General features: G+C 37.5%; 1 protein-coding gene across 8 annotated transcripts in view; it reads right to left on the bottom strand.

Moving 5' to 3' along the window:
• Positions 1-803: 803 nt before the first annotated feature.
• LOC108701435 (protein FAM126B) overlaps positions 804-27,081 on the bottom strand; it is a 50,967-nt gene continuing 24,689 nt past the window's right edge. For 7 of the 8 annotated variants that reach the window (XM_018236112.2, XM_018236118.2, XM_018236117.2 and 4 more), the window contains 11 exons: positions 19,701-19,776; positions 18,811-18,912; positions 18,292-18,471; positions 16,732-16,812; positions 13,507-13,622; positions 13,230-13,325; positions 11,977-12,093; positions 11,089-11,176; positions 9,136-9,295; positions 6,394-6,531; positions 804-3,042 (listed from right to left, as the gene is read on the bottom strand). In XM_018236112.2, the coding sequence (XP_018091601.1) occupies positions 2,453-3,042; positions 6,394-6,531; positions 9,136-9,295; positions 11,089-11,176; positions 11,977-12,093; positions 13,230-13,325; positions 13,507-13,622; positions 16,732-16,812; positions 18,292-18,471; positions 18,811-18,912; positions 19,701-19,751 (1,719 nt within the window). In that variant the 5' untranslated portion in view covers positions 19,752-19,776 and the 3' untranslated portion in view covers positions 804-2,452. The remainder of the gene's footprint in view (positions 3,043-6,393; positions 6,532-9,135; positions 9,296-11,088; positions 11,177-11,976; positions 12,094-13,229; positions 13,326-13,506; positions 13,623-16,731; positions 16,813-18,291; positions 18,472-18,810; positions 18,913-19,700; positions 19,777-27,081) is intronic. The other variant, XM_018236119.2, reaches the window with a different exon arrangement.

Below are 27,081 nucleotides of genomic sequence, written 5' to 3'. Positions count from 1 at the left end.
TGAATTCAAAGACTAAGTACAGGAACATTAGATGCAGGTTTTCCTAACGCAGCTTTTACATTTATCTTAGACCTTTCTCAGACATTTTGTCAGTCTGTACCAGGAGCACTGCAACAACAACATGGCGCATTTCTACATTCCAATTCCATAGTGAACATTGTAGATGCATTTGGGGAGGGCTGCAACATTTTGCAACAATAAGAATCTGCTGGTGCTTGTGTAAATGCATCTGAAGCCAGGTTGAAAGTCTACAAATAAAGTAACCTTTAAAATATGGGTCAAAAAGCTTGCAATCTAAGCGTTTGGTTTAAATAAATTCAACTGTTTGTTTTTTAATAAAAAAAAAGAAATGTGTCCAGCAGACATATAAATTGCATAGACTAAAGGTTTTGTTGTGAGTGCTGGAGTAATGTTCAACTGCAGGAGGCTGTACCCCAAACTCCCCAGCATTTGCTGGCAAAGCAATGAAAATAGCTCCCCCAGCCTTCCAGCCTTCGCACATGGCAGTGAGTGAGTTTGTTGGTGCCAAAAAGCCAATGCTCATAAACAATTTGATGGGTTGAATGATTTGGAATAAATGTACATACCCACAGACATTTGGAAGTGTGGCTGTACTGGATTTCAGAAACATCCAGAAAACCGCAAGCAAAAATATAGATGTTGATCATCACTGTGAACACTAAATCATTGGGCTGGAGCAATTTCTTACCGCAGTGCCCTGAAATAAACTACACAGCAACTGCACCTCCAAATAATTTCACTTTAAAGACAAATTCAGTGACTTCCCTGAGTACAGGTGGGTAATATAGTAAATATAGGTAGCTGATTGCAATCCAAAGTCAAAGCAGATGGGAGAATATTAAATAAAATAACTTTGGAAATGAAGACACTATGAGTGCCGATACCTCAATGCCTTAAAACTGGTGCAACCATAGTGTCAGCTGTCAAGCACAAAGGCAAGTCCCCCTTTGCTATTGCTAGCTACAAAAATACAATATAAAGAAACCAAAATATACCCCTTTCCCTCTCTCTCCATTTAGAATGAGGGTACCAATAGCAGCCAAGTCAGCCAATGGCTGCTTGTTAGCCAACCAGTATAACCAATCAGCATACCTAATCAGCAATCAGAATATTTATACAGCATGCAGATCCATGAGAAAAACAATTACTTCCAAACAAAGCCTTTACACGGCATAAAGGGAGTCATTTCCATCTAAGACAGGCATCTACAGGCATAACCTAAAAGTACGCAGAGATTGCATGGCCCAGCTGCCAGCATTATGCAAAGATCATAAGGACATCCACTGAAATGACTTAGGTGCCCAAATAAATAAGAGAATGCAACACTCTTTCCATATCCTCCAGAAAGGTACCCTGTAAACATTAAAGAGCCAATGCTAGGAGTTACGAGGGTCACCATGCGCAGAGAAAACAGTACAACAAAACCACAAAAGAAACCCCTTTAATAATAAAGTACCATAATGCCAGCCCTGTAGCTGTGGCAAGGCAAGTTCAAAAACAGCTGTCTTATAAGGGGTAATACCAAACAACAGAATAAGCCCTGCCCTGGTGAAGAGACATGAATGAAAATATGTATCTGGCTGCAGAGCCTGTTAGAGCAGACTCACTGACCTTCCAAAACCAAATACATTTAGCTACTTCTCACAAGCTATTAACGGCATAGCCAAATAAAGGCAGAATGGTTAAAAGGAAAACACTGTGGAAGGACCTAGCAGCAGTCACAGCACTCGGCTGTTTCACTCTCACTCGGTGTTCATTGTCCAGCAGAATATGTACATGAATATTTTTAATGCTCAAAAGTCCTTTCCAAGGATTTTATGAAAGGAAGCACAGCCCACAAGGCCATATTGTTTATCAATCGATGAACGTGACATCTACTTAAAAGTAGAGTCCTACAGGAGAAGTGATTATCCTTACAATGCAGGCCCATGTGATACAGAGCACAGATAAGTAGAAGTCCATTATGCAGGGGATTATCTGTGCTCTATTAATCTTGTTATCTACCTGTTTGACTCAAAAAAATAACCACAGATTTTACAGGATTAAAACATCAGACAAAAGGTATGTTCAGCACATTGCACTCATGTTTTAAAGGGGATAAACTGCCCCATTAACAGAAGTGGTCCTACGTATCTCTATCTATTACAGCTTTATTACAACTGATCTGTTTTGAGTTGGGACCTTCATGGAAATCTTGTTGAATTGCACATAACCCAGGTGTTGAAAGGAAAATGACAAAAGCCTTTGTTAAATATCTGCTGTGCATGGAAAATGATTTGTATTGCTCTCGCTTTATAATACAGATTTTTAATTTGGGGATAAATGGGGGGGGTCACTATTGTGGTTAGGAAACAAAATGACAGACAAGTCTGTTCACGTGCAAAGATGCACAGCGATGCAGCACTGGTGGGGGTGGGGGATATGAAGACAATTACACCTGTGATATTAACTGCATATTAAAACTCGGGGATCGAGACTGTTTGGTCAATGGGGCAACAGGAGACAGGAGGTCTTTACCTTCTATTGTGTGAACTAGTCTGTCCTCCTGTAGGCTAATAGTTGAAAACCTGTTGGTGTTGCAGGCAGAGAGGTTGGTATCAATCCCACTGCTGCCCCCAGCTTTACTGCCATTTACGTAGTCAAATGATTTACTGGATGAAGTACTAGAGGTTCGGATTAGACTTATGCTATTGGCTTTGGACACCACATGGCCTGCTGGAAGGCTCAGGTGCTTCTTCATTGGAGATAACTCTATCCCTTTGAGAGTTGGATCTGCTGCTACAGGGACGTGCTGCTTTCTAGGTGTGCTTTCCCGAGCACTTTCACTAGGTTTTGCTTGAGTAGGAGGTTCTTTCTCCTTGACTGATCTCACACTGCCTCCTTTCCTCGATCCACTCCTTGAAGAGGAAGAAGTCTGTTTGCCCGATAAAGGCTGACTACTAACAGACACTGCAGATGAAAATCCCTCATCTGCATCAGTAATGTTGAGAATGTCTTCGCCTGTTAATGTCCCTTCAGGTCCTAAAAAAAGAAAAAGCAAATCAAATATCCGGTTATATGGTTTGATGCTAGAGCTTGCCATATACATCAACAGGCTAAGCTCATAAATGCAGTGACAGCAATCCAAATCCATTTTATTGCATTTATATCATTTCATTGAACATGTGTTATTACTGGTACAAAAGGCAGTCCAATACCAATAAGCTATTAACATCATTAGATTATAGAATTCCAGAAATAAAGGTAAACATGACGGATAGATTCTGTATTAATAAGTCATGCATATTAACAAAAAAAAAAAGCCTGAAATTTCATGTACAGTAAAAGGTTGATATGATAAAAACTGATGCAGCCAAATGTAGTATTCTTGGCTGATGGCTGAATTTGGAAATGGAAAAATGAAGAATGTTATATTTGCTGAGTGCATAAGGAAGAAATGCACCATGTAACCATATGTAACCATGTAACCATATATACACTTCTTAGCTATATCTGTTTACATGGGGTGCAAATTATTAAGATTAATATCAACCTTAGCTGCCTGAAAATGTCCTATTACGATCTGGAATTGCCAGGGATCCTATCCAAATGAAAGCAGATGCATAAAGGGTGTTAGTGCTGCAACCAAGCAGGTACAATGCAGAGCCAGAGCAAACATGCAACAGCAGCTCCCTGAACCAAAGATCAGCTCAAAGGTGTCAGAACTCCTCTTATATTTATATGATTGGCTTTCACTTGATTCACTTGTAAGCAAATATTTCATGCATCAAACTACATTCTGCCCTCGAAGGAACAGTAACAACAACAAAAAAGTGTTTTAAAGCAAATAATATAGAATGTACAGTTGTTCTGCACTATTAAAACAGATCAGTTTGCTTCAGGTTAAATAGCGGATAACAGATAAGCTCTGTAGAATACCATTATATTCCATAGAGCATATCCTGAGCCTTTTCTACTCTGATTTCTGCCCCCATTGGTACACAGCAGCTTATTTATATACTTCCATATAACTACAGTAGTTCTTCTGAAGCAAAATCACCAGTTTTATCAGTGCAGTGCACCAGTATATTATATTTTAATTACTTTTAAGCACTTTCATTTTTTGGTGTTACTGTCAAGTTAACTAGAATAAGCTCCATAAAAACCTCTATAGGATTAATCCTCATCAGGTGGCTTGAATATAAAGAATAAACCCTTATGAAAAACATAAGTATCCAAGGATCTACAGGGACATATTTTACAGGCGGGGTAAATAAAGTAATATGATGAATCACAACCAATCACTATGACATAACATATAACATCTGGAATTAGCACAACTTTTATGGTGGGGGGGATATAGGCAATTTGTTGCTATTGTGCACTTAGTACCTATGTTAGTTAATAAGTGTAATAATTGTGGTTTGTAATATAAGCTAAACATAATCCAAATATCTTCTAGTCTTCTTTCCTTCAAATACTGGAGCAGCTGAAAACCTTTTCCAAATATCTTCTCTGTGCCTTTCCTTTGATAGCTGGCCTCTGCATTGTATCACAGTGCCTCATGATCCAGCTTTGCAAAGACAGTGGAATGTATGGCCTAAATCATTTACCTTAAACCCATAACCTGCCTGGTTAGAATGCCCTGGGTGCTTCAGCTTGTATGACGAAAAAGCCCACATGTTTTTGGTGATGCATGAGCTCCCCCAGCGGTACTCTTTCGTGGAAACCAAGGCATGGGATGTACAGACTGATATTATGGGTGAAATGGTTCTGTATGTATTTAAAGCAGCAGCAGTTCCATCCCATTACCGGAAACTGGAGAATGCCAAGCGCCAGCCCATATTCAGCTCCATGTTACATGCACATGCTTGGCAGGTTAATTTGCATGCTGCCATAATTAGTCGATTGAACAAGAGAATTCTCATTTCAAGTGCAAGTGTCATATTAGTTCCTGGATTGTCTGAATATTTCTGATAGCATGTATAACCCAGACACAACTCAAGTACTCTTTATACTGTAAGTATAGGTACATGATCCGTTATCTGGAAACCCATTATCCAGAGAGCTCTGAATGACAAAAATCCCATTGCCCATAGACTTAGTTTTATCTAAATAATCAAAAATTTCAAACATTATTTCCCCTTTCTCAGTAATAATAAAATAGCATCTTGTACTTGATCCAAACGAAGATATAACTAGTCCCCTATTGGGGTTATTTGATGTTTAAAAGATTTTCTAGTAGACATAAGTTATGAAGCTCCAAATTACAGAAAGATACGTTATGCGGAAAACCCCAGGTCCTGAGCATTCTGGATAACAGGTCCCATACCTGTATAGAACACAAGCATTTAACTATGGTAAAATTTCAGCAGTACTAACTGTAAGCCTAAACTGTTTGCCTGCACTTGTATGTATTACAGGTGTTTATATACAGGTAGGGGATCCCTTATCTGGAAACTCCTTACCTAGAAAGCTCCAAATTACAAGAAGGCCATCTCCAATAGAGTCCATTTACAATTTGATTGACTGTAAATTCGCTGCAGTAATAGAACAGTACCTTGTACTTGGTCAGAACCATGCTGCATGAATCCATCTTTATGGCAACATCCTATTGGGTCTACTTAATATTTAAAAGATTTTTAGTAATATGGGGACCCAAATTACAGAAAGATATTTTATCTGGAAAACCCCAGGTCCCAAGCATTGTGGATAATATATCCTATGCTTGTACCAATTTTAGCAAATAGGGATGGGACAATTTTTTTTCGCCTCGTTTCGCCGAAAAAAAGACGCCCATAGACTTGTATGGTGGCGTGCGTCAAAAAAAAAAAAGACGCCGGCTGCGAATTTTTGGCGAAACGAAACGGGTCAAATTCGCCCATCCCTATTAGCAAAGTATTGGAATAGACTGATGCAAACATCATCACCTTAACATTTACATGTACACAATAACGAATAAAGATTCCTGACTTTTTTCTACCTTCACAAACAAGTGCAATTTGGAGAATATCTGTGACTTCACTCCTGTGTCCACATATTATCATGGTTCATACTGGTTGCCCCCTCTAGTGAAAGTGTTACAATACATAGTCCAGAATGAAAAAGTAGAAAGAGTTAAAAGTTAGTGAAGATTTTACATGACAAACCTGTAACATGACTGCACTTAGAAATGAGAATTCCAAAAAGCAAGTTCCCTGTTGGGCTTTGGGCTTATCCAGTGCAAGAAATATCGTATAGCCAACTGGAGCTGAAGAACAAAGAGAGCCTAAGAAACGGCAGGCCAATGTATACATGCACTTCTGAAAAAGGGGGGTCTGGCAGAGGTTGGGCCGGCTGAGGTTACCCCAGCCCGCTCTCATACTGGCCCCAGCTTTCTTGTCACTGGCCTACCCTCTGAGGCAGCATCTGGAGAGGAGGTCTCGGGGGTCGTGAACACAAGAACATCCCCCTCGCGATTAGCCCCTAGGTCTTTGATGATGCGCATGGTCGGGGAGCCTGGGTTCGAGTCGCATGTGAAGTCAAAACCATCTGGGATTCAACATAGGTAACATTTTAGTGCTTTCAGCAGTCGGTGGCATCTCAGTTATTCTATTCTATTCTATTTAATAGCCAGAAAACTGAGGATATCACGTCTACAAATCTCAGACTGTGGCATTTTTAGGAAAGAAATTAGTCAAGAGTGTTTGGAATACAGAACATGTACATAAATGAATACAAGTGCACGGCACATGGTAATGAATATGAACCAAATAAAATTATAATGTATGAATAAAGTACAAAAAATACATTTAACACAGTAATCTCTTAATGTTTACACCGATCCGAGTCGAAGCATATCCTACAGAAACAATAAAGGCAAGAGATTTTTTTCATTTGTTTGCAGTGATGGATTTTGTCCTGTCCAGTATCCATTTTTAATTGTGATGCTCTTGTTTATCTGCTCGTGTCAGAGCCATGGTTTGTAATGGGGTTTTAGATTATAGATAATAATGGCCAATATACGCCCATATAAGTCTGAAAGGCTTCCACTTGCTACAGTCATCCACAGCAGAGTAAAAGTCACCAAAATAAGCGAATGCGGGAGTTTTCAGGCTAAGTTGAGTATAACTGCATGCAAGCGGATCTTATTCATATCAATGAAGATGGGGCACAACGTGGATATGCTTCTTTCAGCTTGAAAAAAATACACAGGCTAAGAGCAGCAGAGCCAACACTGTGTGCCCTTGGCCTAACAACTGTATCTGCTATCATTCTAATCTGGGTTTATATTTTATTATATTTTGTATTAAGAACGGAGACTCTCCTTTATCATACAGAAGCTTGATAAAGAAGTGTGGACTATTTATTACATAACACTTTATGTACATATTCATAGATGCATAAGGATCTTTATTTGGTTGTTTCCATGTTAGTAACTATCACAACTCCAGAGGTCAGTGACGTTTAATGCTTGTTTTTTCAGTAACATTAAATATGTTTGAATGAATATTTAAATTAAATTATGCACAAGGGTGAAAAAAAACAAAACAGAGAAACAAACATCACAATCTAATTCCATATTTTACACTTTCATGTCAAGGACACAAAACTAAACAAAAATAACTTATGGTGACACGGACTGACTGATACAACATTTGCCAGTAATAAACAGAGAACATGATTTCACAAGTGCCACTGTCTCTCTCAGAAGTCCTCCGCAGTAGCTGATGTTCTGTGTAAATCCAATTTAACAGAAATAGTGCAGCAAAGCAGATTTAAATCCTATCTCAATAAAGTTTTAGACAATAATTATAATAGCAATATGACAAGGGATGCACCGAATTCACTATTTTGGATTCGGCCGAACCACCTAATCCTTCACGAAAGATTCCAAAACGAATGCTAATTTGCATATGCAAATAGGTTTGCCACCTTTTCTGGAAAAAAATACTGGCCTTCCTATACATTTATCTTTTTTCCCTATTAATAACATTGGGATCAACCATAATTTTTACCGGCAGGTAAAATACTGGCCGGGTGGCAACCCTATATGCAGTCAAAAGTCACACAATTTCCCTCCCCACCCCTAATTTGCATATGCATATATTCGGTGCATCCCTAATCACAATTATTTTTTATATACTGCTCTGTGTTTAACACTACACTGTCTGTAATTTATAATGTGACATACACTATTTAAGGTGAAAAAAAACACGTGTAAAGCATTAGGAAGGACTGAATTTCTGCTATGTGAGTTGGGTACCTGAGAGTACATTCATATTCTGCACTCTCTCAATAACTAGTGTATAAATGAGTGGGAAAGGAATTGTTCAATGTAAAAATAAAACTGGGTAAATAGGCTGTACAAAAAAAATGTTTATAATATAGTTAGTTAGCTGGAGTGGCTGGATGTTTAATATAATAGCCAGAACACTACTTCCTGCTTTTCAGCTCTCTAACTCTGAGTTAGTAAGTGACTTGAAGAGGGGAACATGAGACAAAACTGTTCAGTGAGTTTGCAATTGATCCTTAGCATGCAGCTCAGAATCAAAACCAAACAGTTATGACCCATGTGCCCCCCTCAAGTCTCTGATGTGTTACTGCTTGGTAACCACTCAGTGGAAACCAAGAGAGCTGCAAAGCAGGAAGTAGTGTTCTGGCTATTATGTTAGACATCCAGTCACTCCAGTCTTTGTACATTACATTTTTGGCTAACTAACTCTATTAGAAACATTTTTTATTTTGCACATACTATTTACCCAGTTTTTATTTTAATACTGAACAATTCCTTTAAAGGACTCTTAGATACCAAAATCATTGCCAGTGATATTACACATTCTCCCAAATGCCCTTAATTCATGGTACCTTTCTTCTGTTCCCAATATTTTTTTTATTATTTTGCTTTTGTATTTTATTCTAAAATATCTTACCAAAACTGTGTGTAGTTATTTAAAAAATTCAAGTTGGTGCATATATTTCTGAACTCTTCTTGCAGAACACATTGTTGTGGTACAGACATGCACAGTATATACAGTACCTACATGCTGAATATCAATCCTATACATTCTGTGTTTAATCAGACATCATAAACTTAGCACAAAGCTTTCTTTCTATGAGAACTTATTGCTTTCATTAAAATACAACATCACTCACCTTCTCTCCTCCAGCGATGTCGCCGTATTGAGGCTGTAGTGATAGCTGTTCTAGAGATGCGAGGAACTGTTGGTGTCACTTCAACTTTCAGCACTTTTTGTCCCTGCTGGGAGGAGTCCGGAGCATCAAATGGCAGAGAATTTTTCATGGCATTTGCTACCTGAAATTAAAGGATTGGATTAATAAACTAGAGAAAGCAAGGGTCATATATCTGTGATATAAAAGGCCAGATATCAAGTGTCATAAACAACCTTAACAATTTGCTTTTTCATTAAGCATTTGCAATGTAACCCTATTAAACCTACATCATGCAGATGCCCTCACATTAAGGACACCTGAATTTGAACCTTCATTTGAATATCTATTTCATACTTTGAGCTTCAAAGGGTATGGATTCAGACCCACTGAATCTGTAGGATTCTTCTGACTCCTGCAAAAAGTGCTCAGATTTGGGCAAAATCCTGTATTCAGTTCATCCTACTTCACAGGTCACAACACCTCTAAAACAGTGCTTGTCCAACTGGCATCCTGAGGGCCAGACATAGACTTTCAGTAATTGTTATGATACCCATTAAACCCAAGGGCCACATACCTTAACTGACACAATTTTAATAGCAATTTAGCTCATGAATATGTAGTGTATAAGAGCCCCGGACCATTAAAACTTTAGATATCACACTTTTATTGGGAACAACGTTTTGTATTTATTTGTAAGGCACAAAACGTGTACATAGCATGAGGTTTGAATCTGGTTCAGCAAGATCAATGGCACATATTTTGCAAAAACAAGTCCTTTCTTGTTTCAGGGATTTTGGCTATACAGTCTGGAGCAGAGCAAGTATCTCCCAAACCAGAGGAGGATCTATTGCCCTATCTCAAAGACTTGTTTAAATGTATTGCACTGTGCCTAAAGAGCTCTGTGTCTGATTTAGCTCTGAGAGAGAATGTAATCAAACTCATGAATTTTCCATTGCCACAATGAATGTTTTAGGCTTGTGTCAAACAGTGTTCTTGATTGCCTTATACCTCTCAGCGAGAACCACAGCTCTCAAAGCAAAATACAGCTTTCCACGTACATGAATGGAAAATGTGCCATCTATGGCTGTAAGGTGAATATAGCTTTGCAACATGCTAGTCAGTGTTATGAAGCCATTTCTTTCCAAAAGCAGAAGTGTTGCAACAGAATAGGTATCAGCTGTCTACAGACAGGTGTTTGCTCCAATCACAAACAACCCTGTGCTATAAAGGAGAAGGAAAGCTACAGAAGCAGTATATTGCCAATAAATTAACAACAATAGTGCAAGCTAAAAGACTATATTTATTCTAAAGAATGCTTTACCATACCGGAGTAAACATCTCTAGAAGCTCTGTTTGTTTAGGATAGCAGCTGCCATATTAGCTTGATGTGACAACACTTTCTGCCTGATTATATCCCTGCTCACTCACTGCTCTGGGATCAGATTACAGTAAAGAGGGGAGGAGGGAGGGGGAGAGGAGCAAACTGAGCATGCTCAAGCCCTGCCCTGGAGGTTTATGCTGAAAACAGGAAGTCTGATACAGAAGTCCATGTATACACAATAGAAGGAAAGAAATGTGGTGTTTCTTTTGACAGAGCACTCAGAGCAGCATTACTTTGAGGGTATACTGGTGTATTTATATAGACCTTTCTGATAAAGCTTACTTAATTTTATCCTTTCCTTCTCCTATAAACCTTCTAAGTAAATGTGTTATGTGACATTCTATACTAAGGCTATACAGAGAAGACTCCATAAAGGTCTTCATTTCTCAAAGGAAGAGAAGAGGAGAGGACTGCAATTTTAGACAATAAAGGTAGACAATAAGAATGGTCAGATAATTATATAACTTATAAATCTGCAATGTGTAGCAAGTTTGTCTTTTACTATCTATAAAGCTTGATTTCTACTGTTAGGAACATTGAGACCAGACACTTACCAACAGGGGCTGAGAATAAAGCTCTAGCTGGGCTCGGTAAATTATATCATCCAGTACCTCCTGCCCTAGGTGCCACTCCCCATTGTATCTGCAAAAAAGGAAACAGGTACTTTTAAAAAAAAATTTTTTATAGTTTGGTACATTATAAAATGTTTACTACAAATAAAGTTGTTGTGAAATATAACAATATGAGGTGGCACAGGGATATTCCTACCATAAATAATGAGTAATAGTCTTGTATTCAGACTATGGAGCACAATTATCAAGGGTCGAATAGTAAATTCGAATTCAAATTTTTGAGTTTAAAATTTCACACATTCAAATTTTAATCCCCCTATTCAAATGCAAATTCAAATGTGAGATTTAGCACACTCAACCATGGCAACGGTCCTAATTCGAATATTCACCATCTAAAACCTGCCGGGTTCATGTACAAGTCAATGGCAGAGGTCCGTTGAGCCATTTGGAGATGTTAATAGCCTTCCTGACATTCAAGTTTTTTTTTTCTGGAGAAATCGAATACGAATCTAATATAATTAGAAATTTCAGGTTGGAACCATTCGATCGAATATTAGACATTCAAATGTATTCTTAAATAACCTCCCATTCGAATTGTGAATATATTCGAATTTAAAAAAATTCACATGAATTTGAAATTCAACCTTTTGATAAATGAGCCTCTAGGTGTTCATAGGCAGTGCTAGGACATATAGTTTTCAGTGTATTTATTCTGCTCTGGCCTTTGTGTAAATCTGCACAGATACTAATACAAATCTAGAAAATGCACAGTCTCTACTCTGTACTGAGGAAAGATCTTAAGCTGCTTTTCATGTGTGTGACACATGCTATAGACGATGCTGTAAACCTCAGTACTTGTGGGATACTTACATAGCATGATAAACTCCAGTAAGAAGCTGCACCATAAATTCTGGATCCAACACCACCCGGCCACAAAGGTCCTTCCAGCACTTCTCATGCTGCCTTGTAAAGCCACTCACACACAGCCTGTAGCAGAAGCAAATTATCAGCTGACTTTGTGCCAAAATGTTCTCTCGATCCATCATCACATCTGCATATGCAGTAATTGCTTGCTACTTATAAGAATGGCAACAGAAATCCTGATCCATCACTTCATTCTCTAAATCATATCAACTCTAAAAGGTTCTTCTGAATCACTGGTCAGCCTATTTCCAGCTTGCAACTGAAAAAAAGCTCTCTTGTTGCTGAGGTCTATAGTTCCCTTTAGAATATATACCTTGGAGTTCTATATCAACTGAAGAAGCTTGAGTGCCACTCAAACTACACAAAGAGACTTGAGTGCCAGATCCGGCCAAATGTTCTTGGTTCTGTGCAGCATCAGTGCAGAATATTTTACACTGTTCACATACAAAATCAGTAGAGCAGACACTCTCTCCTTTGCCTTGGAGGTCAGGACCATTCACATACATGCATATGGCAGACATAAATAACTGTTGTTGTGACAAATACCAACTCAATAACAATTAGTTACAATTCAGTGGGAATTGACACAGATGCCTTTTCATTATAAATGCTGGAACATGAGGTAGAGTACACTGGCAAGATTTTAACCAAAAACGTTTTTCGCCAGTACAGTGTGTCATACATGCTATCCCCACTGGGTATAATGGAGGGTGATATATAACTGCAATCTTGTAGCAGCCAATATATAGCATTTAACTATAGGGCAACAGGGCAAACTGTGATGCATGCCATAAGATTTAAACAAAGGATGACCACAATTATTATTAAAAAGACAGCATATTGGTATCAGTTAACAAGATTGCACCTGAATTCTTTGGTTTATCATCACTTATTATTTCTACCAGGCTAATAATACAAACTGCATTTTCTAAACCAGTGAAAAACCACTGGTGGAAAAAGGATTGACCTGCTTCTTCTGTGTGTGTGCAGTGAAAGGCAGATGCTATTCCTGTGACCATGTCACTACCTACAAACAGAGTGGTAGCAAACTGTGTTAGCAGATGCCGCGTGCGACATTAGCCTTAAGCTACACACCAATTTTGCTCTTTTATTTTAAGCATATGAAAAAGTTGACACTTGACATGACAATGTTTTACATATAAAAACAAAAGTACTGCAGCAATGTCTTTGTAACTCACCTTGAGCCCATCCTACACAAGGACTGATAGGAAGAAGGTGGCATGTAGACAATAGCAGAGTTGTAACAAAGCATGAGGAAGCTCAATACTTCAAACCTAAGAATTCACAAAACAACACAATAACGAAATAGGTAAATAAGGAGGTAAATAAGTACAAACTTTGTTCAGCAATATCACTGCAATGCTGGCTTACAGCCAATGGGGAAGCAGCAAAAATAAAACTAAACTAAAAATTAAAACATCTATAGAAGCAGGAGAGAGCTACATAACTGCTCACCTGTTTTGTGCAGTGAACGTTTCTCTTTGAGGATGAAGGTCACTATAAACAACCCTAATGAGATCATGTTGGCTCAACGCTCCTTCAGTCAAAGCCATAGATCCTAAAGATGAGGGCTAACAAGAAAATTAGAAGTTTTGATAATGTACACGAGAAATCAATAACTGTCAAAATAACATAATTTAGTGATTAAAAAGCAATTAAAGTTTTAAAGAACAAACAAAAAAAAAACAAAAAAAAAAGAGGCCTCTCACTCACACATTAGTATTAGTTCCCCTTAGGCATTTTAACTGCCGCCTACATTTAAGTCATGATAAAAAATGTATTATTCACCAAAAATATCTCCCTAAAAATGCACATATATCAAACTTTCCAATTCTTCAGGCTTCTTCAGGGCTCACTTCCTTCTCTTCACACATACGTTAAGTTTAAATTACCCCAATGTGCCATTCCCTAGTTCTCATTGGTTGCTTTATTCATAATCCTATTATTGGTTTAAATTTTCCTAGATACATTTGTCCCCACCATTCCAAGACTAAATTAACCAGTTATAATTTAATATACTTTCGGCTGAATTTGAGCATTGAAGAAGTCCCGCTCACTGAAGGGGAGAAATGCGTGTTGGTCAGAGGAAGTAACTGAAGGGAGGAAAGCGGTATTGTTAGAAAAACAGACTGGCGACTTGTGACCGGGAGATGCAGTGGGAGAGAGTTTGATGAAGGAGTAGACAAGTATAAAACTCCTCACTGGCTAAAGTTTGGGAACTATGAAGACTAAATAGATGCTGGCTAGGTGCACTAGGTGCTAGGTGTTTTAATAACCGGAGTGTTCTGCATTCTACAATTGAAACCTGAGAAACTGGGGGGACACACTGGGAGTAAGTGTGAAGGTGCCGAGAGAGCCAGTTGCTCAAAGACATTCTCTCACAAATACGCTGTAGGGATCTTTTTATGCAAAAGTGTCTTTCAAGTACACACTATACGGCTGTTCCTCCATGTGCCTTACAACAAGTTCAAGTGTAGGGCTTTTATGAACACATTCATGAACATACAAAGTTAAACTGCATTGTGGAATAATGGATGCTGGCATGATGTTGCTGAACTACAATTATTTGAATGCAACATAATAATACCCGAGAACTGTGAAAGGCTTAAAGGCCTTTTATGAGATCTATAAACAGGAAAAAATATGTTTTTATCTACTTCAATCAGTGGTGCCACAAACAATGCATGAAGCAAGCGTGGGGTTAAGGACATTAACCCCCTTAGTTAAAGCTAGCTTGTGTTTAATTGTATTTATTGGTTGCTTTGATTTGAAAATTGTAAAAAGAATTGGTCATGAATTTGATATATGTGCATTTTCAGGGAGATGTTTTTGGTGAATAATAAAACATGTTTTATCATGAATTAAATGTGGACAGCAGTTAAAATGCCTACGGGCAGCTAATATTAATCTGCAAGTACAAGTACCGGGTGCTGAGTGAGAGGCCTCTTTTTTGGTTGTTCTTTAAACCTTTAATTGCTTTGTTTGCTAAGTGTTGGAAGGCCTACAGCACACACCCAATAATAAGGGTATAGTGCATACACAGTGTATAACATGTGCAGTCCAAAAATTTAATTTAGTGATTTCTGTTCGTGGCAGCATGATACCAGGTTACAAAAGAAGGAATTGCTCATGCTGAAATGTATCTTTGGTATAGGGCCTGGGGAATTTTAAAATGAGCAGTAGAACAATTAGGGCAATTAAAAAATATACTGTTGGGGACAAGGACTTGCAGAGGCCCTAAGGATCATTGTGGTGAGCCTCAGTGGGACCTGAAGGTTGGTAGAGTGGATACTGAATTTTTCTCGGGATTGTGCAAATGGCTTCAGGGACAATGGTGTGCAAATGTTTAGGAGAGCTTATGTAGAGCTTATGTTAGTGGCTGAAATCCAATTACCAGATGCCAACTAGGTTTATACATGTTTTCCAAATGTTTATAAAACTGGTCTTCAATAGGCAATCTGTAGAAAAAATAGGTATAGTGTTGATGCATTAAGTCTTTGAGGCAATGCTAGTATAAAGCAGCAGTTCCACTTGGACTGGTACCCCAAGGGGATCCTAGGACAGTGGCTGAGTCTGAAGGCCTGTAACAGGGAAATGTAGTTAGAAAGTGTATTAGTTCTCCCAGATACTCCTGAAAGTCAATCTTAAAAGCCAGTTTGAAATTTGCAGGTGTAAACGTATATTCTACTATATATAGTTTTGGAGGTATAGCTAAATGGCAGGCACAGTAGTTTCCTGATGTGCCAAGGACACTAAAGACATAAAAGAGAGCACAATGTTTATTCAAGGACAATGGACTATACTAACAGAAAGATACTGCTGCAAAAAAAACAAACAAACCTGTTTTTTAGGACCCAATCTACAGAGCTAAGTTATAAATGTAAACAAAAGAGCAACGATGTGCCAGAATCACCTTGTTTCTTTTACCCATGATACAATGTTTTTCAGCATAATCATGGCTGCTGTCATTTTCCCATGATTTACCAACATGGATGCAAATTGATACATTTAGTGCTAGAAACTGCATTTGGGTTTAATTTATTTGGAGCAGCTGCAAAGGAAAGCTGCAAAGGAGCCCCTGGAAATCAAGTGTTTGTAAATAAGCTTTTTAAAGATCATTCTTTGTGCTGTTCAATTATGAAAATAAACAACAGTCCTGCAGCAGATGACAGACCAGAACTCATCTTCTGTGTCTGTTGCCAGTACTGTTTTAGAGCAGTATTGCAGAGTAGTTGGTTCAACAGCAAGCTGGTGTTGGTACCGCACACAGCTGTGCCAGACAGAAGGCATTTACTTCATTGTAAGTAATGCAATACGTTTTGCTTGTCATAGAATCCCTTGCTGTACTTGGCAGCTCTCATACTCTGTAGCAATAGGTGGACAGGACTGCTGTCACTTGAATAAAAATACAGATAATGGATTCAAAGAAGAATTGTTGCAACAGCATTTCCACAACATTCTCTATGAAAGCAGCTTTTATTGTGGTAGCCTTCTCTTCAAATATAACATGTATACTATTTAAAAGATTTTAAAGGGTTTTATCTTCCCTTGAACATACACTAAATTATGAACGTTGGCTTCAAAAAGTAAAATAAAAAAAAGAATATTAAAAAAAGCAGTAGAAACACAGAAAAAAATACTCCCCCCAAAACCAGCTGTCCATTCCCCGTCTGCTCTTACCTCATGATATATAGAAGGCTTGGATAATGATGGGATAGTAAAAGATAAAATCTTATTGGTGCCATCTTTGTCTGCTATTTCCTGTGAATTACAAGTAGACATAGTAAGAATAATGACTTATACAGAGTATAGTAAGGTATGGGACCTATTATCCAGAATGCTTGGGACCTGAGGTTTTTTGGAAAAAAGAGATCTTCCTGTAATTTGGATCTTCATACCTTCAAGAGATACTGACACCAGAAATTAAACCTTTTTACATGTATCATAATATTGTCTTTGCATGCCATTTATAATTTTGCCATAAAAGTATTTACAGATGCTTTTACATTACCCATCTGATCACCCATGTTTCTCTATGATGGGGGGCTGCCATATTTGAGCTTCAGCAGTCTGTTAGCATTAGAAACTCTAACTGACATGTTGAGATGGGACAGTCAGGTTGGCAAAACAGTCAGGTTTAGGAACTTCAAATAACAATTACTTACAAAAGCAGAACTATCAGTGAAAAACAATCAACATGAGCTATAGGTAACTTTTGAATATTTTTTTTGCGTCAGTATCACTTTAAGTCTACAAAAAAATGTTAAAACAATAATTAAACCCAATGGGACTGTTTTGCCTCTAATAAGGATTAATTATATCTTAGTTAGGATCAAGTACAAGGTACTGTTCTATAGGGTAAAATTAAACTCATATTTTAAACATTTTAATTATTTGATTAAAATGGAGTCTATGGGATATGACCAGCCAGTAATTCAGAGCTTTCTGGGTAATGGTTTTCAGGATAATAGATTCCATACCTTTATTAATTTCTTATATATTGTTAATATAATATGAATACATCTATACAGTTAAAGGACAAGGCAAGACTTGGTTTGACTATTTGCCCATGTAGTAGAGACTCACAGCCTTTTGCTGTGAGTCTCTAACCTATTTTGTCCAAATAGTGCTCCCTTCACTTAATTTTCACTTTATAAAGTTGTTTGTTGCAGTAATGATTGCCGCTACCATGTTTCTTTCTCCTTTGCTATACTTCCTTATTAAGGCAGCCCACGTTGCTATAGCCACGGGACACTGTATGCGATTTGAATTACCTCTGAAGGCAGGCATTCGGGGGCTTGAAATGTACATTTGAAAGCTGAGTTCTGCACATGCTCCAGATCCGCTGCTAGTGTCATATGCGCAGAATAGCGGTTTTGGTCTTGCTAGAGCACTGCAAGACAACATGTTTATTGGGCTTTCCTTGTCCTTTAATAAGGTACAATAAGCTCAAGTCTGGTGGTTGAGGTGTAGAAGATTAAGAGGCTTCCCATGGCTACACAAACTGACACAGGAGTGTCAGGGATGTCTTATTTATAGTAGTAAAAATTCTGCACTTCAACTTCCAGCAACCACTGACAACTATCATGAGCTGTAGATCAAAATCTAGAAGCATATAGGTTGACCATCACTTTTATAGTAATAGAATGCAGGGTGCAGAAGAGCATTACATGAAGTTAATTGCTAACATTTAGATTAGCCTCATTTCACTGTAATGGAAGAGATGATTCCCATGCTTACCAGGTTGTAAATGCCTAAAAGAAGAGCTTCAATGCACCCATTACTCTGTCGATCACGGCTGGCAGTGAGACGCAGGTAGACACAGATCAGCTCTGGCAGAAACTGCATGGTAAATCTCTTGAGTCGTACCTCAGAGCTGCGATAGAGCTCAAATAGCTGGTGGCATATAGGCTCAAGAAGCTGCACAAAGAAGATGTAAGATAAAGCCTAAAATGTTGGTAGAACTGATGACAATTCCTAAACTACCATACATTTTCAAATATATAGTAAGCTCACAGACTGTTAAACTTACTGATATCAATGTACATTATAAACATGCAAGTCAATCTCTTCAATTGCCTTACTCTAGATCTGAGATTAAATTCTTTAACTTCAATAGACAAGGAGAAAAAAAACTTGGCATAGAAACACACATAACTATGATAACATTCATCAATCAGTATCGCGTAAGATATCTGAAATTACTTTTTGCACAAAAGAAATCATGAAGGCTGCAATAAATATAATGCATAAACCAACCTCATTGTTTGGGTCCTGAATAACTTTATAAAGGGCAGAGACAAGCGGTTTCTTGCGATGGAGTGTTGCAGCATAAGCAGGGAGCTGAGTTTCAGGTAATACCTAGTGAAAGAAGAGAAAATAACAGTAAAGAAAGAAAGAAAGACTTCACATTGTCATTGGCACATCCTTTTAAATCATTAAGTCTCGTATTTGCACTAGTTCATGGCTGGATTTAATGACAATATCAGTAGATAGCAAATTAGAAAATTATCTTTCATTTATTCAATTAAAAAATACAAATTACTTGGATGCTCACAGAGTGGTGGCACCACATGTTGGGCAACTTTTAAGGCATTATGAACCACTTGATTTTATATATTTGTTATCTGTTGGTGCTGTTCTGGCACCTCTTCGCCCCCAGGGGCAGATACTCAGCATCCCCCCAGGGACAACAGCCAAATGTATATCTGCCGGTTACAGTATACTAAATTTTAACAACAGCAAATAATAACTGGCATAGATACCAAATCATGGAGAAGCCCTCTTTTAAGACCTCACTACCCATTGCCAATTAGAACATTTTATTTCTGAAAACATGGTTTGCAGCGTGGTGCTTAGTTTGGAAGGTTCAATAGTCTAGGGTCTAGTCCTTTTCTGATACAATGAATGAAATAACAGAAACTTTGAGTCTGAAGATGAATGATTTAAATGGACATCACTTTTTTTTAGAGTTGTTTACCCTTCAAAAATCTATATTGTTCTATATTATAGTTATTCTTACTGTACTTATTCAGATCTGAATAACTGCACATTCCAGTATTCCAGTACTGCAGTTTATCTAGACTGGTGTTGGTTTTAATGATTTCTTTGCAGCAATGCAGAATCTATTAAAAACATTTTAGTCTCACCTTGTATTCTGAGAGCCATTCCTCCACTACACCACGTTCAGATCCCAGCATCTTCACACCACATCCACTGCTTCCTCTACAAATGAAGAAGAAAAAAATATATAAAAGACAAGATATCTCATGCCATGATGTCCAGTACCTGCTATGAATAGAAAAAAATACACAATTTAGAGATACTGGTTTGTTGCAATGCAACAGAATTTTTTAAGCTCAATTTTAAATTCCACATTTCTATATGTAAAAGCATATTCAAGTATTTCCCCTTTCAAATAAAAGTTTTCTATATTCTAAAGAAGAATAGGCAGCTATTAGCCTCCTCATAATGCCCCGACAGCCTCAAACTCCTTTAAGCCTCTCCAGACTAAAGAGAGCAGCATGTTTGATAAGCATGCACCTTGCAACATCAGCATTACAGCCTGAGGTGCTGCACTCTACAGCTTTACAGTATAAATGATGAATTACAATTTTAAGCTATTTGGAAATGTAATTGCTACTGAAAAAGTAAAGCTTGCAGTTCTCTGCCTGTTGGTCCTGACTGAGTACCACTGAAACAATGTTGTTGAAGTCATGCCACTTCCAGGCAGGATTCAAATTTCTAAAACAGTTTACATGATGACTATGAAGATTTTCATTCATCCAGGTCATGGTATATCTAGTATAGGTAAATTTTAATCAGTTTACATGATATTAATGGAAGTAAATAAGAGAATCGCAGAATATACAAGATATTTCGTCGAATGGAATATTGTAAGTTCTACATTGTTTAAATGGTACATGTAGTCAGAACCAGCAGTACAGCTAATAGCGAAGGACAGATAATGCTTTCAATAGCAAACTCCTTTAAACCTACTAATCCCAGAGGGCAATTTCAAAACCTTCATTCCTTTTTGGCTGACTGAATCCAGAATTTGCAGATATTTAGTAGTATCCATTCTTCCTTCTACACATAAAATGTTGCCTGTGCCGCTGCCACCCACATGTATAAAAGTTGTCAATGTTTTTTTTTTCTATTACATCTGCTCCTGTATTTCCCAAACAAACTTTTGGTGATTGTGGTCCAAGAGTTAAATTTTGATTTAGTCCCACAGTGTTTGTTTCCAGAGTGGCTTGTCTATTTGCGGTTTGGTATACCTCAAAGTAAGGCCTTCCTCATGATGACTTTTCCATGAAGATCATGTTTATGCAAGCAATGATGTGTGATAAAAAAAGGTACAACAGAACTCCCGTGTCCTAACCTTCCTGCAGGTCCTTGCAGTCGGTGCCTTTGCCTTTCTGGGATGAAAAAAGTGAATCCCTGGCACAGAGGGGTAGTGCTGTCAAGCCAAGCCCTTGCTATTTTAATGTGGGGTGCACCCCGCATTAAACTAGCAAGGGCTTGCCTTGCCAGCGCTACCCCTCTGTGCCAGGGATTCATTTTTTTCATCCCAGGTTGGTTGTGAGGTTGAAGATTCCTCTCCCACTGCGCACCGGGGATTCATCCTACTGGAGTACAAGAGTCTCACTGAAAAATGGACCCCATGGCTCTTAAGAAACAGCCCAAGGTCTGGGATGTCAGAAATGTTATGAAACTGTGCAATTGTCATCAAGTGACACCTCCTAATGGTGTGCAAAAAGCTGTGTTTATCACTGGACAAATTTTTGCACATGCCACAATTACTATTTTCTTTGTTCCTGTGTTTAAAGCAAATATGTTGTTTTATAACACATGTATTCCTACAGTAGCTACTACTTTTCACTTTCACAATGTTACCTAAATATGTAATTCGGCAAGTGGTGCCCAAACTTTTGCATTCAACTGTACAATGTTAGAAAACAAACCAATGAAAAAAGACAAGTTTGACTTCTGCAAGGCCTTATGTTTATTCTGAAGTTTTGATCTCATGCCACAGCAATTCTCTAGCCACAGTGGTGTTAACAAACCCAGTCGTCTTTCCACATTCCATATAAATACAGATATAGGATCTGTTATCTGGTAACCCGTTATCCAGAAAGCTCAGAATTACAGGAAGGCCATATCCCATACAATCCATTTTAATCAAATAATTTTAAAAATTATTTTCTTTTTTCTCTGTACACATTTATGAAGCATTTTAGAGACTGTTCACATCAGTCACTGTCAATAAAGCTTCTTGCATGTTTGTAGAGTGTGGGAAGAAATCTGGGGAAACCTGAGTCATAGGTTGTACATAAAGACTCCTTGCACATAGTGCCCAGAAGGGTTTCGGGTCACCAGTACTACATTCCTCAGTTCTGCCTACACACAGATCTGAATATCACTGTGCAGCAGGGAAATCTAGTTAGCTATTAGAATTGAATAAGAAGGAGAATAGAGGCAAGAAATGAATCTGGGATTGCAGAAGAATGCGGTGCTTCTAGTGAGATGAGATTGCTGAAAAATGTAATATATCAGTGAGATGATATTGTTGTATACTAGAGGATTTATCAACACAAGTGAAATGTACCAATCAGTTACGAGTTACTCCTGTAATAAAAGATTCTCACATTTCTTTCCTACAAACTGAAATACAAAAATGGAGCATGGTTACCTTTGATTTATCAAATTCTGTGCCTTAATATTTCTGCAAACTGGGGATTGTCCAGTACTTGCAGTCCCTGGTCTATGTTTGTTTTTATACAAAATAAAAAATGGAGCACGGTTATTAAATATACATGGGAGACAGTGAAGGAAACTTTCATTGATGAAATAAGCAAGGACTGTAAATGGTATATCAGAAGAAGCAGATCTGTACACAGTTTACAAAACCGGTTGAACTGTGTATATGTCTCTGACATTATAATTTACACAGACCTTCCACTAAAGGAGTCAAGGTTTATTTTTATATGCCACTAGGAACACATATAGAGAATATGCTTGCATTTTTATTTGACCATTGTCTCCCTTGCCATTTACTTATAGTTCTGGTTGTAGACAGGAACAAAGAGCAACTGTGTGCCATCACTAACACATACTAAAGCACAGGCGCCCAAGTGATAACATTTTGAGACTAAATACTAAAGTAACATGGTACAGATTCTGTCTGTATGGCATTTTTATGGATGCACACTTGTTTGTAAATCAGGACCTAAATCGTTGTATATTATCTATTCTATTTATGAAATGCTTTTTAGCTGCTGTGCTGGCCATCTTACAGCTTCAAGTTAGTTAGGATTGTGGGAGTTGCCTTTAATATAGTTTGGATGGCTAATCTGACAACCTTGCTTTAAAGGGAAACTATCGCGAAAATGTAAATGTAATATTAGCTCCTGCATAATGAAAAGGTTAACTTTCTAAATACAAACAATTAAAAATTCTGTACCGTTTCTGAAATAATCAAGTTTATCTTAACTATCACTCTCTCGGCATCTATTTCTCCTCATTCTGTCTTCATGTAAGAGATCACTCTATTAAAATCACCAGAAATCTTGTCTCTCTACATGCAGAATTTGTGCAAAAAGCAGTTATTTTGTTGGATTTTGTGTGTACTGGAATCAGTTATTTGATTGCGCTCTAATACATCTGCTAGGAAAGGGAGCCCCCTATAAGATAATGCCCTAATACATCTGCTAGGAAAGGAAGCCCCCCTATAAGATATATTGGATCATTCATCTGATACCCAACTGCTGCATGAAGAGAATGAAGAGAAACAGATGCTGAGAGAAGAACAGTGCATAGAAACGTGATTATTTCAGAAACAATGCTGAATTTTTAATTGATTGTATTTAGAAAGTTTCTTACTTCAGTATGGGGATGCTTAAATTAAATTCTCATTTTTGCGATAGTTCCCCATTTAAGCTCTATCAAATAAGTCATAAATAGAAGTAATTAACAGAAGTTAGGCAGAAGGGGATGCAAGTATTGGCCTTGCCACACACCAGCAATGAATCCAACAATAAATGAAAAGCCGATACCTTTTTATGCAACAAGCGGGGTGATCCCAAGCTTTATTCCATGGTGCTCTTGATACAGTTTAACAGATCAAACGTTTCGGGACCGCATGGGTGATCCCGTTTGTTGCATAAAAAGGTATCGGCTTTTCATTTATTGTTGGATAAATAGAAGTAATCCTGTGTTTTTTACTGCAACAATATCTTCAAGAGAAACTAATTACACAACTAGAGTCCTTTCTTCGCGTTCATCCTAAGAATCAGTTCTTTCAGTTTAATGTCAATAAAACTATGCCTATTGGCATACTCACGCTATTAGGCACCTTGTGTCTGTGTATCTATTTTTTTATTACATGGAAACAATTCTGATGATATATGGGTAAATATCTAGTGTGTTGAATAAGTTAAATAGTAGAAGAGAAGCGGTTCTACAATTTCTGCAGGCAGCTTCTCAGTTGAATACTTCTGTACTTTTATCTACAAACCGATTAGTTGACCTTGCATGTGGGGCTGTGGACAGAGTTTGGCTGCCACTGGTGCTACCCTCTAAAAAAAAAAGTGTTTCATCTGCGGCACAACACTAGTATGTAATGACAGTAAGCTCCACCAGGGCAGGGCTGATGTAAATGATGCCTCACCTATAACTAACCAAACAATAAAGGCTGGCAAAAAATATGCACAGGCAGAAAGACATGGAGAAATTTGAGAGGACATCTTGTATTTTAACTACTATACAACTATTTTCTGGACTGGCAGCATCTGCTAACCTGCAATATTATTAGCTATAGTCTACTGGTGTACCTTATTGGTTTTTTTGGCTGCCAATTAGTGCCAACAGACTTAACTTCAGTTTCCTCTTACAGAGAAAGACACTGAAAACCTGCATTTATGTCTACTAAATGAATGGAGCTCGCTGGTTGGCTTATATATAACTCATAGTGCTTAGGATTTGGATACATTTTAGTTTAAAGTGCTGGGATTGGTAGAAATTCTAAATTCATACATCTTCAACAGGAAGACAAAAAGTAAAAAAAAATAATAATAAATACAAATCCAATTTCATGATGAATTAGTTTTATAGAATTAAATGAAAATGATTATATAATTTTCAAATTTAAGTTAAAGAAGCGAATTCCATGTAATCTGTTAACATATAAAGGCAAACTTGCTTTGTTTACTGCAGTCGAAAAAAAAAAAAAAAAATATATATATATATATATATGTAAATTCAAATACTTAAAGCTCATAAATGCAAATATGTAGAAAAAACTGATTTGGTCATGCAAAAAAAAAAAAATCAACTTTATACTAGCTATTTCATTAAAAATAGTCAGGAACCCATAGATCACTAATTATTATGTGTGCAGTGTGTATTAGGGAACAGGAATTGAATGCATTGTTAAATGAATTACCATGGTAGTAAGTAAGCGTCTAAATGTTGCCAACAATGTGGGTATTCCTGTGTGATCAGATGATCATGGTAGGGTTCCTGTTTTATAATCACTTAACCTTGTATAACGAGGTTATGAGATGATTTCAATTTCCGTCCTAAGCAAATGACTATGATCCAATTGGAACACAATCTAGTCATCCAAATTAGGCTGTTGCAATTGTTATCCTTTAGGTAGGACATTACTACTACTCACTGCAAATTAATAATGCTAATGCGCTGGACTACTGTGTCTCAAAGCCGAGTGCTTTTCATGGCATTTGAAGAGAGGCCTCTTTTCTTCACATTTCTGTCTGGCTCATCCCTTAGCTGCTTGCACAATTTACTGTACCTGGACTGATTTATTGGAAGGATTTTACTGTAGGTATGCTGGAGCAGACAGAATATTCAAAGTCTAGTGTTTAGCTGGCAGAAGCAGCTTTCACTGATCCAGAAAAAAATGAATCAAGAAGTCTGCAACTCTGCTATGTACTGCAGAAACAATCGCACAATAACAGAAGTATAAAAAGACTGTACTTGTCAGTATATAGGACAGCCAGTCTGCAGTACAAGGCGTCTATAATGTCGGTTAGTATATGGTTAAATTCATATGTACTAATGCTTTCTATATATCTATGTTCTTATTTTTGTACAATTACTGTTCTTTAAATTTTAAAAAGCCATTTCAGTCAGGCCTGCCAAGTGTAGTTCAGATCATTATGCCTCAAGTGATTTTAAGGAGCTGCAAGCTAATGTATTTCTTCCAGTATATATTCAGCATTACCTAGCTGCTTTTTTAATGTGCATGCAATAGCAACAATACTGAATTATAAACAAGCACTTAGTATAATATACACTTGCACAAGTTTACACTATCATGCACTTTATGTATTCCTACAAGAAGCCTTAATAATGAACTAGAATAAACAGCGTCTTTGGTTTTTGGCAAAATTCCGTGGTACCTTCTGTCATCTTCTTAGAACAGCACACACAGATCCTTCACTTGCTGAGACAGAGGGATTAGTGCTGCTGGCACTAACAGTATGTGAAGGCTGAACAAATTCATTAAGGATTGTCATGCGCCTGCTCTTAATTTAGAATCCAAAAGGGTCCCAAAGAAACAGCTCAAATGATTAAAAAGATTATGCTGGGTTTTGACAAACAATGGCATGTGCCTCTCTATATCATACTAAAAGATAATTTAAAGGTGAACAACCCCTTTACACATTATATAATATACTTATATTATACATAGGCTGTTTCTCTGTAATCTATTGACAGAAGTATGGGGCTACAATTGCACATAAGGAGCTGCTAAAACCACCATGGAGAAGTCATATGCAGGCCTATCCAGGATGAGAGAGGAAGGCAGGACAAAATTGGGGTTATGCCACAGGGGTGTTTTGATGTCTGTAGTTCACTCAGGGAGAACAGATAATTCTCTTTGTTCAGTATGAAATGCCATAAATAGTATGTTTCAAATTGAACTGAATACAAATGGGTGAGAATGGGGTTGGGATTTTAAACAGCAGTTATCAAAGAGAAGACCTTGGCAAACAAATCACACCTTGTGCCATCACCCTTAGGGGCAGATTTATCAAGGGTTGAATTGAAAATTCAAATTTTTGAGGTTTTTTTATGGCCAAAACCGTCAAATTTGACTAGTGAATTGTTAAAATTCGATTTGAGGGTTTTTTTAAATTCAAATTTGAAAAATGTATCATACACTGGCTGTTTAAGAATTAGAATTCGACTATTCGCCACCTTGAACCTGCCGAATGGCTGTTTTAGCCTGTGGAAGATGTCCTGGGATCAATTTGTAGTTGTTTTCAGCATTTCAGACTTTCAAGAAATAAACTCGAATCAAGTTTTAAAAATTCGAATCAAATTCGATTCTAATTTGCATTCTAATTTGCAGGTCGCTCCTATTCACCTAAATTTGAAAAATTCGATTTTTATAATAAATTGCAATTGGTTGAATTTCGACATTGAATTAACATTTCGACATTGAATTCAACATTTTAAATATAATTAAAAATCCCAGAACAGCTGTAATTATACAGACAG

The sequence above is a fragment of the Xenopus laevis genome, chromosome 9_10L, assembly GCF_017654675.1.
Source record: "Xenopus laevis strain J_2021 chromosome 9_10L, Xenopus_laevis_v10.1, whole genome shotgun sequence".
NCBI lineage: Eukaryota > Metazoa > Chordata > Amphibia > Anura > Pipidae > Xenopus > Xenopus laevis.
Note: the sequence above shows the minus strand (reverse complement) of the source record. Positions and strands in the feature narration are given on the sequence as shown.